The 13892-nt window shown below is 47.1% G+C and overlaps 1 protein-coding gene across 1 annotated transcript in view; it reads right to left on the reverse strand.

Annotated features, from left to right (window-relative positions):
- The window catches only part of LOC142557174 (protein tyrosine phosphatase domain-containing protein 1-like), a 120365-nt gene that overhangs the window by 50018 nt on the left and 56455 nt on the right, over positions 1-13892 (reverse strand). The window contains exons 2-3 of the mRNA XM_075668841.1: positions 8788-8934; positions 6892-6972 (exon numbers count right to left, since the gene is read on the reverse strand). Of these exons, the coding sequence (XP_075524956.1) occupies positions 6892-6972; positions 8788-8934 (228 nt within the window). The remainder of the gene's footprint in view (positions 1-6891; positions 6973-8787; positions 8935-13892) is intronic.

A 13892-nucleotide genomic window follows, 5' to 3' on the forward strand; every position in this document is an offset into this window, starting at 1 on the left:
GGCAACGGAGCTCCGTGCCCTCGATGGGCAACGATCACTCCCGCCTGAGGGCAGAGGCAAGATCAAGGCGAACCCGATACCGAAGCACATGAGTCATGAACTCCATGAAGGACGACTCAAGGCTCGCGTCGACAGACAGCGCCGACAATTCAAGGGTGACCCATACGTAACGTACGTGGACGTGGCGGCGTACCCTGTAGGGGGCCTCTTCGCGGTAGCCGCCGTGAAAGGGAGAGGCAACTCCTTGACCCTCGCGGCCTCCGTAAGGGCAGAGACCCCAGCTACGGCTGAGACCATAGCCGCGGCGCTGGTAATAAAGCAAGAAGACAGGGTAGGCAGGGAAGTCCATGTCGTTACTGACTCGCAACAGGCCTGCCATCCGTAACTGCAGGACGAACGACGCTGCTGGCGGCTCAGATTCTAGGCCCGAGGCTGCAAGAATAACATCAAATCACGTGGACGCCGGGCCGCGCGGGTCTGGAAGAGAACGAAAGGGCGAGCGCCCTAGCTCGAGCGCTAATCAACCGAGCGGAGCAAGACCAATCGTCTCATCAATCCCCACCCTTTACGTTCATGCCCCGGCCTTCCAATTACTACGACCGACTCGAGATCCAGCGACTCAACCGTAGGATTTATCCTCCGCCTCACAGAAAGCTCAGCACTGAAGATGCCGTAGCTCTCCAACTTATTCAGACCAACACATTTCCAAATCTACACAGATACAGTAAAATGTTCCCACATACATATCGCGGCATCTGCCCCTGGTGCGGCGACACACGCCCTACACTCTTTCACATCTCGTGGGGGTGCGGGGGCAAACCTCAACACTTAAAGACGCCTAGCACGTCATTTGAACGGTGGAAGGTACAGCTGACCGGCGATACCCTAGCGGGACAAGAAGCTCTCGTCCAGCAAGTACGTCGAGCAGCCATGGCCAGTGGAGTCCTGGAATGAGGACACCACCCACTCGACCTCAAGAGCAACCACCTCGATGGTCCGAATAAATGTTTCTCTCTCTCTCTCTCTCTCTCTCTCTCTCTCTCTCTCTCTCTCATTTGCCGTTTGTTTTTGTTTGCTTTTGTTTATTGCTTCTATTGCGTGCGTATAATTTATGTTCACTCGGTGGGCATGAAACTTTTCTAATAGTGACAGGCATTCTGTTCGTCATAATTTGGTCTACGCTGCGGCAACGGGGTTTCGGCGGTCACGGTAAACAACCTCGCGCGTCATGCCCCGAGTATTCTCAAAAGGAAAAACGGCTTCTCTCGTTTTCCCGTTAGTTCTAATTCTAAACGTGTACGGTCATAAGAAACACTCCTCGAGCTTTGAATGTACACAGTCGCGATTTTTTTTCTTTTCAGACGAACAAAGGGGGGCGTGGGAAGACCCTCTACAAGCCTTTTGGACAAGTGAGCGTATCTTTTTCAGGGCTGCAATATATTTCATTGGCAATCCTGCCAAGTCCGCTGACCGAAACGTTTGCTCCGGACTGACGCTGCCGATGTTGGCATGCAACTTCGAACGCCTTGATCAGCTCCGTTAGTGGGCAATTTGTTCTACTGAAAGAGTTATGGGATGTTTCTATCGAATTTTACAAACACAGTATATTTGTACAATTGAAAGAGGCAAGCAGTGGTTGTAACAAGTTACTTACAGTAGATTTCTGCTGAAAACACGAGAATATTCAAGAGGAAGTGAAAACTGGGTGTTGGAACATGGTAAAACAAGTATGCAGGCCTGAACAATATGTTATAATCAATGTGCAGCGAAAAGTAAGTATGCAGGCCCGAACAATATGTTGGAATCAATGTGCAGCGAATCTTTAGTGTAGCGCTTAGTTGAGTGCTATACAAATGAATGCGACGCTTATTGTTGTGATTAATTACATTCTATGCAAAGTGTAATATCACGCTATGTTTATGGTTATCCCCCACAAAGGTCACGTAATTTTGATATCTGTACACTACATCACTCACAAGGTATCGTGAAGCGCAAACACCAAATCAAATGAATTGAACTACAGGGCACATGATGCTTGTCGGAAGAAGAATGGCGATGACAGGTCTGTCTATACAGATTAGTACAACAAAAGTGTACTTACACTTAAGGATTGTGCACATATTGTGTCCAAGTGCCATCTATTCCGGAGGGTTGGCCAAGAATGCGCATAATATATATATATATATATATATATATATATATATATATATATATATATATATATATATATACAAATAGTATAACCGCCGAGATACCAACAGACCCAACAGCCTGACAGAATCCCTGCCGAAATACGGAAGAGTATCCAAAGAAATTCTCGCTTTCAAACGGTGCGAACAAGAAGGTATACAGAAACAACAACAAACAAAAGAACTTTAGCGCTAACAACCGACGCTTTATGGGGTTATTTACACATTGGCACAAGCGTAGCTCGGTTTTTCGAATGAGAACGCGCGTAATTGGCATATCTTCGTCTCCGCGCCTCCTATACTTGCCAGCTCTCCCGAACGTACGGGGAGAACCGTGGGTATGGTTCGAGGGATAGGTCCATAACAGATCACTGGATATACGTTCAGCGCACATCAATTGTCTATTAAACTTTACGGTACGCTTACTTTCCAGGGGGAACAGATTGAAAAGATTCGCCTGCAGCTACAATTTTATGCTTCCACTCGTTCGATTATTTCGTATAATTTCAGCCACAGAATACGATCCCATAACCCGTTCACTTTCTTTCGAGAGATGGTTGCCCGGAGAGACATCCGACGCGGACACAATAAACAAAAATTTAAAGAACATCACGAGCCGTAATGATCGGCACGCGCACGAACATCTGAGACGCAGATGCGTCCTGGCGTAGACGATGGCGAGATATTGAGCACAATAACCGCCGGCACGGAATCAAACTTCGATCTGCGTAACCTGCTCACGCAGTTGCACCTGCCTCCGTTTCTGGCGCCGCCGTGAGTCTTTAAGAAAGAAATAATAAAATTGTCGTCGAACGCAGACGAAACAACTCGTCCGGTCGCTCGTGCCTTTTCGGCGCAAGCGATTGGACAGCGGTTTCACAACATTGGCGGCACACTCCGTGAACTCCCGAAGAAGGAGCAAAGGAAACATTAAGGAATGAAAAATGAGCGTTGGAAACAAAGTTCGAAACGAAACTAAAGAAAACAACTGCGAAGATCGACCTGCTGACCTTCACCCAAACCCGCGACCGCTCCAGCGTGGCAAACACAGAGGGTGTCGAGGGCGGAGGGAACGGACATCCTTGTTCCGTGCCGCCGACATTGATCGACCGAAAAACGAGCAAGACGAAGCGCAAGCTTGTCCATTTGTGGTGGGTTTTCTTTTTTATCTCCTCCGAGAAGCGGCGGTGTGAGCTCACGAACGATGGCTCGAGCAAAAATTATCGACCAGCAAGCAGGCCTCAGCCGCTAGGGTCAAGTCACTTCCGATTACTGTGTTTCCGGCGCGGAACCGACGGCGTCGAACTCTCCCCCCTCCCCCTTTCCGAACCCCCGAGTACCCCCTTCTCCTATTTCCCCTTTCTTCCCGTCCTCCTTTCCTTCCTATCTTCAAGCTACCTGCCAATTTTCCGGCGACAGGACCCGTGTTCAAGTACCCCTCCCCCCACCACCAAGCCATTCCTCCCCTCGTCGCCTCGCTCACAAAAACCACCATTCAATGCTGTACGTCTTGAAAATAGGAGGGGGTGGGGGGTGCACGCGAAACACAACACAAGGAAGAGAGCGTACAAAACAAGCGTCGTGTCGTATAAGCCGATGACGCCGTCACTGCTTCTGCCCTTCGTCGTCATTGAATCGGGCACGGGCGCAGTCGCCAGCGGGCACTCACGAACGTGTTCTATCGATTCATCTGCCGGGATGGCCCCCTGAGTGTGCTGTGCTCGAAGTTCTGTGTGCGCCCACTGCTGCGACAGTCTCGGCGAGGCGTGCAACAGTCGTTAGTATACTACTACAGTGGTGGTAGAAGTCACGTGGCTGCCGGCTCAGAAAAGACTGCATATCTTCGTGGAAGCACACCTACGAATTCGTGCCGAAATTTCGTCAGGTGCTGAGGCCTGTCACCGGCTTACTTGTCTCTTTCTTGCTATGATTTTCACAATACCGCCTGGCACGAGGCAGAGGTACACACGCAAGAAAAGGGGGCGGCGATGCAAGAAAGTGCAGTGAATCGATCGTGTTCGCTTTATGCAACGTCACCTTTGCAAGGCAGTTGTTGGGCGAGTTTGTACACGTTCGTGAATACGAAAAGAGGAGCACGAAGTAGTGACAAATGCAACGAAGAGGTCAGGACAAGTACTCACTTACGTGTTATATAGAGTTCCTTTCAGTTGCAGTTGGTTTTATGTAGGGACGAACACGCCGTCGTATCAGTCAGAGATTAATTGAGTATACAAGGTCTTCAACCGGAGGAACACCATGTAACCTTTCGATGTACCGCCGCGATCGTAAATGCGCTCCAGAATTTGATGGCAGTGCAGTTTTATTCGGACATAAGAGCGAAAGACGAGTCTTATGGTCGAGGCTTGGCATATCAATAATAGTGTAAGTGAATGCGTAAGCCATCCTTCGACTATGTTACGTAGAGATGAAATGTCATGCCTAAGCAGTTACCTTTCGCGTACGCCTGCGCCTGTCCTTGATAAACGGACGGTGCTGCCTCTCCTGAGCTTGCAGTTAAGTTTGATGGGTCGCGCTGCCATTCTTGAGCAAGCGCAGATATATTTTGTGTCTACCTTCTTTTTCGCCACTGTGTTACCTTTTAGTTGACAGTTTGCGCTTGTGTTGTTAGTTTCCGTCTACCTGCGTCCGTGTCTGCACGCCTACTTTACTCTAACATGAATCCCTACCAACTAGCTCCAGTGTCTGTCGTTCTAATCTAGTTCCTATTCCGCAAGGCTCACAAATGTATACAACCTTGCCGTTCTGACAAGCGCAGAAGCCACGGCGGATCGTCAGCACGCGTGTAACTCAAAGTGTCTTCCAATCAAATCACATCCACTTTTTCTTCGATTAAATTATGTGTCGCTAATGCATTCTGAACCAATTCGTCGAGTGTGATAAGCCTCAAGCATTTCACAAGTCATCGTGTCCCTACTTTTTCCGAGTATTTCAATTCCAGTGAGTGAGTGAGTGAGTGAGTGAGTGAGTGAGTGAGTGAGTGAGTGAGTGAGTGAGTGAGTGAGTGAGTGAGTGAGTGAGTGAGTGAGTGAGTGAGTGAGTGAGTGAGTGAGTGAGTGAGTGAGTGAGTGAGTGAGTGAGTGAGTGAGTGAGTGCTTGTTGTCCTCCTTTGTGCTAGTATTTTCATATTTCTGTCCCTTTTCCAGTAAGACTCGGTTCTCACTCCTCGCGACTAGGAAATAGGAAAACGTTTTATGTTTTGAGGCTCCGGCGTTGATATTGCAAAGAACGCTTCGAAACGGCGCAAATGTACCAGGGCTACACTTACAGGGTGCATTTTCCCTAAAAAAAAAGCGACGGAAAATGCCCCAAATAAGGTTGAAAGGAAAGCCATAAGGCCATAAAGCAATAGGAAAAGCAGCTCCCAGGAGAGTACAAGAGCCGGAAATGGGCTTTGGGGAATACACTAAAGCGGTTCAAACATGCCAGTGTGCGCAATGAAGCAAGTACCACGGGACCGCCGCGGAAAACATACCAGAGGAATGCATTAGAGCGGTGGAAACTTGGCTGCTGTAGTGGCGGCTGAGCTTTCCGCTAAGTATCGCGTTGCTATTTGGGTTGTTGCTCGTGCAAGCACGTTGGAAGTTGGCATCATTACGGAGTGCCGTGTGCGTCCAGCAAGTCTCGCCACGTGCCGTCTTGCCCACTCATTGGGTCTGTCGATCGCTCGAAGCGCTCGTGGCCTCCATTCATTTGTCCCGGAAGCGAAGCACGCTTTCCGGACATGTTTCCCGCTGCTATTAGGTAGCGTCCGGCTCTTAACGGCGAGCACATTACGCGTGGTATGATGTAAGACGAATCACATCGGATAATAATGATGTATATCGCGAGCTTCCACTTGCGAAGCTCAGTGAGTGAGTGAGTGAGTGAGTGAGTGAGTGAGTGAGTGAGTGAGTGAGTGAGTGAGTGAGTGAGTGAGTGAGTGAGTGAGTGAGTGAGTGAGTGAGTGAGTGAGTGAGTGAGTGAGTGAGTGAGTGAGTGAGTGAGTGAGCGAACGAGCGAGCTAATAAAGCCTACGGTGTGTACGTCGTTTATCTTTGATTGATTGTTATGTTATAGTTTATTAATTGCGTACAATCTAATAATTTGTATACCCATACAAAGCAAAACACCGTGTTCGAAATTATTTGTGGAAATTTCTTTCTGCAATGGCTGTGCTGTAGAAAAATTTATTTTTTGCACTTAGCATCCATGTGGACGCGTCTGTAGCTGTTAGTAACAAATCAGGATACTCAGTGGCTCAATAAACTCAGTTTGGATTGCGGGCACACACTTATCGTGCCGCAGTCGTATGCGAGTCCTACAAAATGCTGCACGCAAGAATGTTCCAAAAGCGGGATGAATTCATGATTGAAAAAATTTTTACTCCAACTAACCATAACGAATTTATTATGTTAACAAACGTGCTATGTTAAGTCGGAATAAACCTTTTTTCATATGCTGCACTCAGAGGGTCAATACCTCAACGCATGGCCTCAGCAGGAGTACTCACTCATTAAAATTAACATTAATTATATGATGAGGTTTTCAGTGCCCAAACCACTGTTTATGAGGCACGCTGTAGTGAGGGCCCTCCGAGAATAATTTGTACCAGCTGTGGTTCTTTAACGTGCACCTAAATCTCAGTACTCGGGTGTTGTAGCATTTCCGTCCCATCAAAGCGCGGCCGTCGTGGCCTACTCACTCGTTGAACTGTTGTATGATGTTGTAGCGCAGGATGGCCTCCGTGTTTGGTCTCGCCATCGCCAGGATGTCGTCCGTGATCCTGCAAAGCATAAGACAACTAACTAACATTCCGCACTTGTTCGTTATCAGCCTCTTACAGTGAGTATAGTCATTCTTGCAGTGCAACAGCAGATGTTCTGTCTTCTTTAACCTCCTCACAAGAGGACCCAGCGCTGTCGGTTTTTTTTATATCTTGTGCTAGAACTAAGAGGCTGTGGCAATCCGAAGTTTATGAATTGTTTCTCTCAATTGAGCGGCTGGTTTCGAAAGGTGTGATGAATTGCTCTACAGTCTACAGCATATCGTGTGGAACTTTCATCACTATTTGTGAACCAAGTTTCTCTCTGCATTCGGCTACAGAGGTTGCTTAAAAGCGAACGCGCATCACTCGTGGCCAGGGGTCGTCGCCATCGTACTTCATTTTCGTGAGCGTCGCGCGCCATCTCATCTGCAAGGCAACGTTCCCTGTCATTTCGTAACGACTTGGAAATTTGTATTGACCAAGCCGGATTAATCGCTCATTTTTCGCAACATACACAAAGTATAATCGCTTCTCTCGTCGTGTTGGCAAACATGCACCCCGTCATCGATTTCCATTCCGTGTGCAACGAGGTGTTGTATTGAGCAAGCAAAAAAGAGAGGAAGAAAAAATGAGAACCTCATCATTGACGGCGTAAATATTGCCGTACAAGACGTCGCCAATTCATCGCGTAGTATATTTGGGGTAACTTTTCAGGCGACCATGATTACGAATGCCTCGTAAGTGTTCCAGCTGAATGCCCTTCTGCTCGCTACGCACACTATTCATGCATTATTCACGCAGCTCCCTTGGAGAGTGGTGCGCGATCGATGTCTCAAAACATGTCATTTGTCCTTTTGTACGATGTTTCTTTTCTTTCTTTTTTTTTCTTTTTGTTCATAGTCTCTCTTCATTGAGCTCAGATGGAATTTAAGCTTCTTGCTATATATAGGGTGAGATATTTTCTGGTTAGCCGTCCCGTATTTTTTTAGCTTTTATCTGCATGCACAGGGTGTTTTTGCTTCTTTTCTTTCAGTTGGCCCTGTGATGCCTAACGTAACGTATCTGCTATACGTCGAGTTCGACGCCTCTAAGTGCTGAATCGGGGGCCATCGCGACGGATGTGGAACATCCTTTTGACGGATGGCACCACGTGGTACGTGAACTTTGTGAGCTGGCAGCAGTGTTACACGCATAACTACCCAAGAATGTGGACGTTGGTACAGCCGCCGCCGTAGAACAATTGGTAGCGCATCGCACTGGTTAATAAGAAGCTTGTGGCTTCGATTCCCACCGGCGGCCACTTCTTTTTTTCGTACACTATCGCTTCCCTTTAGCTTATCATTTCTACACTTCAAACAAAACTGTTAATAACTTCTTCTATGCTTTCCTTGACTTCGTTATCACTTGGTTTCATAAGACAATAATTAAAAAATTGAGCCCCTCAGTTGCCCTTCTTCCTGCTCATTGAAGGATGTAACACAGGTGAATGAAAGCCTCTTATGAACATTTTATTTTAAGAAAGACACATCTGTGCAGCCGTATATCCACGTTTTAGACGAAGCCTCGCTCAACAACAGTCAAAGAAAGCCTCGCACCCCCGTGTACGGTCATTCCCACGACGTCACAGCGCCCGTTAGGAAGCTCGCATAGACAGTGGCGCCAGATTTCCCCCCTAGGTAGTGTTGCGAGAACCTTTATGCGCTACGCACAGCTGCTCGTCGCCCAATAACCGTAGCAAAAGTAAAGCGAGACCGCGACACGGCCGCGTGACGTCATAGCGAAGCTAAGATTGCAAGCAGGCGACGGGCTTGCGAGGCCTTGTCGTGTGCTCACCAATGAGAGTAGAGGCCAGTAATGGCGCAATCCTGTGCCGGCCAATCGGCACCCGCCTCGTACTTGCACTGGGCGCCGCCGCAAAACACCTGACACTGGAACTCCCCAGGTGCGCTGCGTCGAATGCGCTCCGAGATCTTGGTGTAGCTGCGAGTCAAACAAAAAAAAGGGAGGTTAATTAGCACTCGCATTAATCTACAGTCGCGCAGGCAGCGGCTGAAAATCGTTTTATGAACGCAAAGTAACGCATCATACACGTTCATCGTGGGGCGCTTAAGTTAACTTTCAAGCCGAAAGAACTGACAACGTTCTTTTATGTCTTTCTCTGCCTACTGAATTCCAAAGATATTATGGTTGAGGTTCATTTCCCACCTGTTTCTTCTTTTTTTCTTTTTTTTCGTTTTTACTAATGGCGCTCCTGACTTGTCGTTTTTGAGTACGCCAGCTATACTACAAAATTCGTTTATTTATTATTTTACTTGTCGATATTGCGAGTCTTTTTCGGACTGCTACAGGGTGAGATATATAAACTGACAACAAAACAGTGACTATCGCACAAAACAATTATTTGTGGAAGCACGCATTTCGTTACAAAGTGCAAGATTTATTTTGATACTTCGAAGGCAGGTTAAAGCTGCATTAAGCTTCAAGTTAAATATCTACAATTCTAGGGATAAATAAATTTAAAGGTAGGTAATTAAGTAATTACAGTTGTGTTATATTGTAGTTATGGTTAGATGGCTACGAAGCTATATAGCCAAAGGCAGCTTTAAAGCTATATTACGAACGAAAGCGGCATAGAAAGCATAATCTGGCTACATTATCACCACTAGAGCCCTCTCAGGTTCAGATAGAAGCGTCGTTTGTTTGCCCAAACACATATATGCAGGTTCAACATCACGTGGCGCTTGTGGGCACCTGGTGGGCATTTGAAATATAGAACACAATCATTTCTCGTCGTCGATGACGTTGCAGAAGTTCATCTCACACAGTGAATTTATTTATTTATTTATTTATTTCGCCCGTTTGCAACAGAAAAAGCAGATGAAGCTAAAGGTCATATGGCCGAACAAATGCTCTTGCTCCTACAACAATTCGGCACGCAGGCCATACATGCCGAAATGCGTCATTTTCGTTAAAGGAAAGAACGCGTACACAAAAATACAAAAATCCGCCCTCCATTCCACCCTGTGAAAGTGGATGCAGAGTGAAGCTCGTGCGCATTTTAGGCAAGTACCACCACCTGAACTGACGTTAGACGACGTTACACGAGCACCACCACCACCACCACCACAAGCAACGTACAGTGCGGTCCACTATTAAAGGGAACACGGTAATGTCAATCCCTTGCGAATTTTCCCCTCGGCCAAGCGTACAATCAGCCCGCTTTGCAGCAGAAGACTTCTCGATGGCGGAGCTGGCACTTTTCTACACGCTGGTGCAGTGCATTGACATAGCTCCAGCATGTACATGCAGCTGCAGCACCGACAGAGTGAGAGCCGCACATTAGTGTTCCCTTTAACAGTGGACCGCACTGTACGTCACACGCTCACGCACGCGTGCGGAAGTGCAGCCTTGTGCTTGCTGCGCTATACTGTAGGCTGCCATACCAACTAGCCCCAGTCGAAGCTTTGTTGGACGGAAGCGCAGCATACATCATCCTCATCCTTCTACGCCGTCCGCCAAGCGCCTTACTAAAATAACGTTCTAAAGTAAATTGCGTCAGAAAATGCGTAAACTAAGACTTACGCGCAAGCTGCAGGCACGATAACCTGGGATTGTTACTCGAATATACGAGAAGACTTAAACCTGTTTTGTGGTAACTGAAAGACAAAGCACTGTTCCAGCTGCCACTTGAGGTTTGTCCGGGTGGCCGCAAAAGTGGCGGCTCCGTTCGCAGAGAATACATCCCCATCATTATTGGCCGTCCTCCTAGCGCAAGTTCCTTATTGAATTTCTCAAACTAATATGTGTCAGAAAATTCGTAAAGTACGACTTACACACAGCCTGCAGACATGCTAGCATCGGATTTTAATTCTAATATGCGAGAAAACAATCCTATTATGCTGAAACTCGAGCACAACATACTAGTTCTTCCAGCTGCCGTCACGAGCACGCCAGGAAAATTCTCGGACGACTAGAGGCTAACAGCTTCGCTGTAATAGACACTACAATTAGACTTTGAGCCGCAAGACCGACAACCTTCTTGTCCATCGGTGCACTTTCGTTGGGAGCCAACATTCGGTGCAGTTCAGTATAGGACTCTCTCATTTCGGCATCAACAGTGGTACAAGGTTTCTTTTCAAATTTTTTTCAACCGAGCCATCCAAACTGCAAATATACCTTATTGTTACCAGCCAGAAGAATTTATTTGCAAGTATGCACCGAAGTTTATTTCAAAGATTTGAAAACAGTTCAGCAAAATATGCTTGAAGCTTAATAATTACTTCTATATCGGGGGCGAGCTCCACCACTGGAAAAGCTGAAGCCACCGTCGGCGTGACGTGACATCAGAGATCACGTGGACACAGCGGCTGCGTCGGCTGCTTCGGAAGCTCCGACGCGGCCTTATTCACACGTAGCCGCAGGACAAGAAGCTGCGTGAAGCTTGGCTCGCGAAACTTAGAACCGGCAAACAGCCATCGGCTACACCTCGGGCATGCAGCAAGCACAGACGCGAGGAACATTTCTGCTACGGCTCCGGGACTGCGCGATGTTCGGTGAGTATCTGAAAACGCGCACTGAGACAGTCGCTCGCCCGCGACCGCTGCCCGGCTAATGTCATGACGGTTTGGTCTATGAACGTGCTGATGCTAGATACTGGGAAGTTCACTGGAACGGAAAGGGAGCGGTAAGACGCACATTAAAAGAAGGCATGGCATATGGTAATGTTTGTGTTATGAATTTAATGCACTGGATTAAGAAAAAGAAGCAGAGGGAAATCGCACGCTGAGAAGATCGATAAACATACAGGGCGACGCGACTTGAGAAATAATATTGAAATGTCCAAGAATTTAGAAGACAACAAAAGATTGGATCGTCGCGACGGCACATCACAGTCGCCGTAGCTAGGCGTCTAAGTCTCTATAACGGAATTAGTTTTGAACAGTTTTGATAGCGTCCACGCAACAATGGTTGCTAGTGTACTGTCAAATGCTCATATGCTGCGGCCTAAAGCTCATGGCATGGTGCGAAAACGCGCTCACAGCGAAAGCAAAACATTATGCGCGCACATGCATGCAGACGCGCAGTCGGTCGTTGCGAACCCGTGCGAACGCTAGATTGAGGCTCCATTCTGCTATGCTCCATTTGATTATACAGACAGCCCACTATAAGAACGTATTTCACATAGTTTACTCTCAACGTTTGCCTACCTTTCACGCAAGAAGCCGGTTCGGGAGACTCCATCGCGGCGACCGCGCCCAGTGGTGTTCACTGTACGTATTCGGTAAAGAGATAGCGTCTGTAAACGATTCTGTGCTTTCAGTTTGCCCAAGATTAATATATCTACAGTCAAAAATTTCCCTCGTTTTGAGAGTACCTACCTATATGTCCAGGAGAGCTGCCGCGGGGTGTTATTATTGAACGCCGTAAGCAAAACCCATGAGGAGCGCGCCGCGTGATCCCTCATACCACGCAAGGGAGGCACTTCCTACAGACGGCGACTCCGTAACTCCTCGCCCCCAATACATAAGCATTTCTTTCAAGATCCATTTATTGTTTATGCAGGTTTTTTTCATGCTTCTGAAACACCTCTCATGTTTGCCATTTTAAATGGGCACAAAATGGAAATGTCGGCCGAGATTGAAATGTTGCGTTCTGCAAAAACCAATTCGTAATTGGTAGAGAGAACAGAGCTTTTGTAAGCCAGAAAATGACGAAAAAAAAATATCAAAGCGGCGCAACCTGTTGTGCGCTATGGTACTGCTCCTGTGACGTCATCACTGGCTGATTCACAATGAGCGCCACAGAAAGAGGTCACGCGGAGGTCGAGTCAACTCGTCCGTTTCGGAGCGGGCGTTTCAAATTAAGCAATAGTAGCGGCACAGTCCGCGTGAGTTTTACGCTACATAGGGACACATTGAGACACGGAAAATGACGATAGACTTCTAGACGAATAATCTATCAACCTAGCTTGACTTAATATTTTCATTTAATGTCCCTTTATATCTTCTAAGGGGAACTCCCGCCTGAACAAGTGGCTTTGTGACATTTGGGAAAACTTCGTTGGATACTAGTAGTGTTACATCGATAAGAATTACACGGCCGCTTGAGGCGCACTCAGGCAAAATGGACACTGCAGCAGCAAACTAGGCGGAATGCTGAGGAACTCTTTCTGGTTTCTACTACAGGTTAGTGATTACTCATTATTTTACTCCTACCGCGGTGATGACCGGTTTTTATTGCTGCTGCCCTGCCTATTTCTTGCTTAACGTATTATTACGTGTTTTCCTCCTTTTGGCAAAAATCTGCTGGTAGGTGGTGATATTGAGTCTATCCCTGGCCTGTCTGAAAAAGAACTTTTGATGCAGCTGTTAGGCGGCCAAAATAAGATCGGTGTTACCGTAGAGAATACCCAAGCCAACCAAAAATAAATAAAAAAATAACATTGCCTTAAACTGAAATAATTGACGGGATGGAACAGCAGCTTTCCTGCTTTAAGAAATTAGCAATTCAAGTAAATAATGCGGAAAAATCCAAGCCATTCCGTTCTGCGAAGGCGGATAACTAGCGTAGCTGTAAACATCGTGGTAAGAAAATCTGTGGCAAAGACTTTATTGGCGTCACTCATTGTCACTTAGTAATGACGGCCACAATAGCTTCGTGGTCGCTATGACATACAGTAATCGGCATACTCGCGAATGCAAACACATTCTTTGATAATGTCAAATCGCAAGCGATATCTCTGGAACACGAAACGCGTAAGGCACTCCCTTCTCGGTGCCGACGCATCCACATCGAAATCACCGACAACGACCACAGGGTTAATGTCATCGCAAATAACCCACGCAAAGTGAGTAGCCATGAACCTTATGGAGCTACGAACCGTTGCATTCTTTGCTTGCTTACGGGGGTATAAGCCATTAACGATGACTTTTCGACAT

Source organism: Dermacentor variabilis, chromosome 9, assembly GCF_050947875.1.
Source record: "Dermacentor variabilis isolate Ectoservices chromosome 9, ASM5094787v1, whole genome shotgun sequence".
Classification (NCBI taxonomy): domain Eukaryota; kingdom Metazoa; phylum Arthropoda; class Arachnida; order Ixodida; family Ixodidae; genus Dermacentor; species Dermacentor variabilis.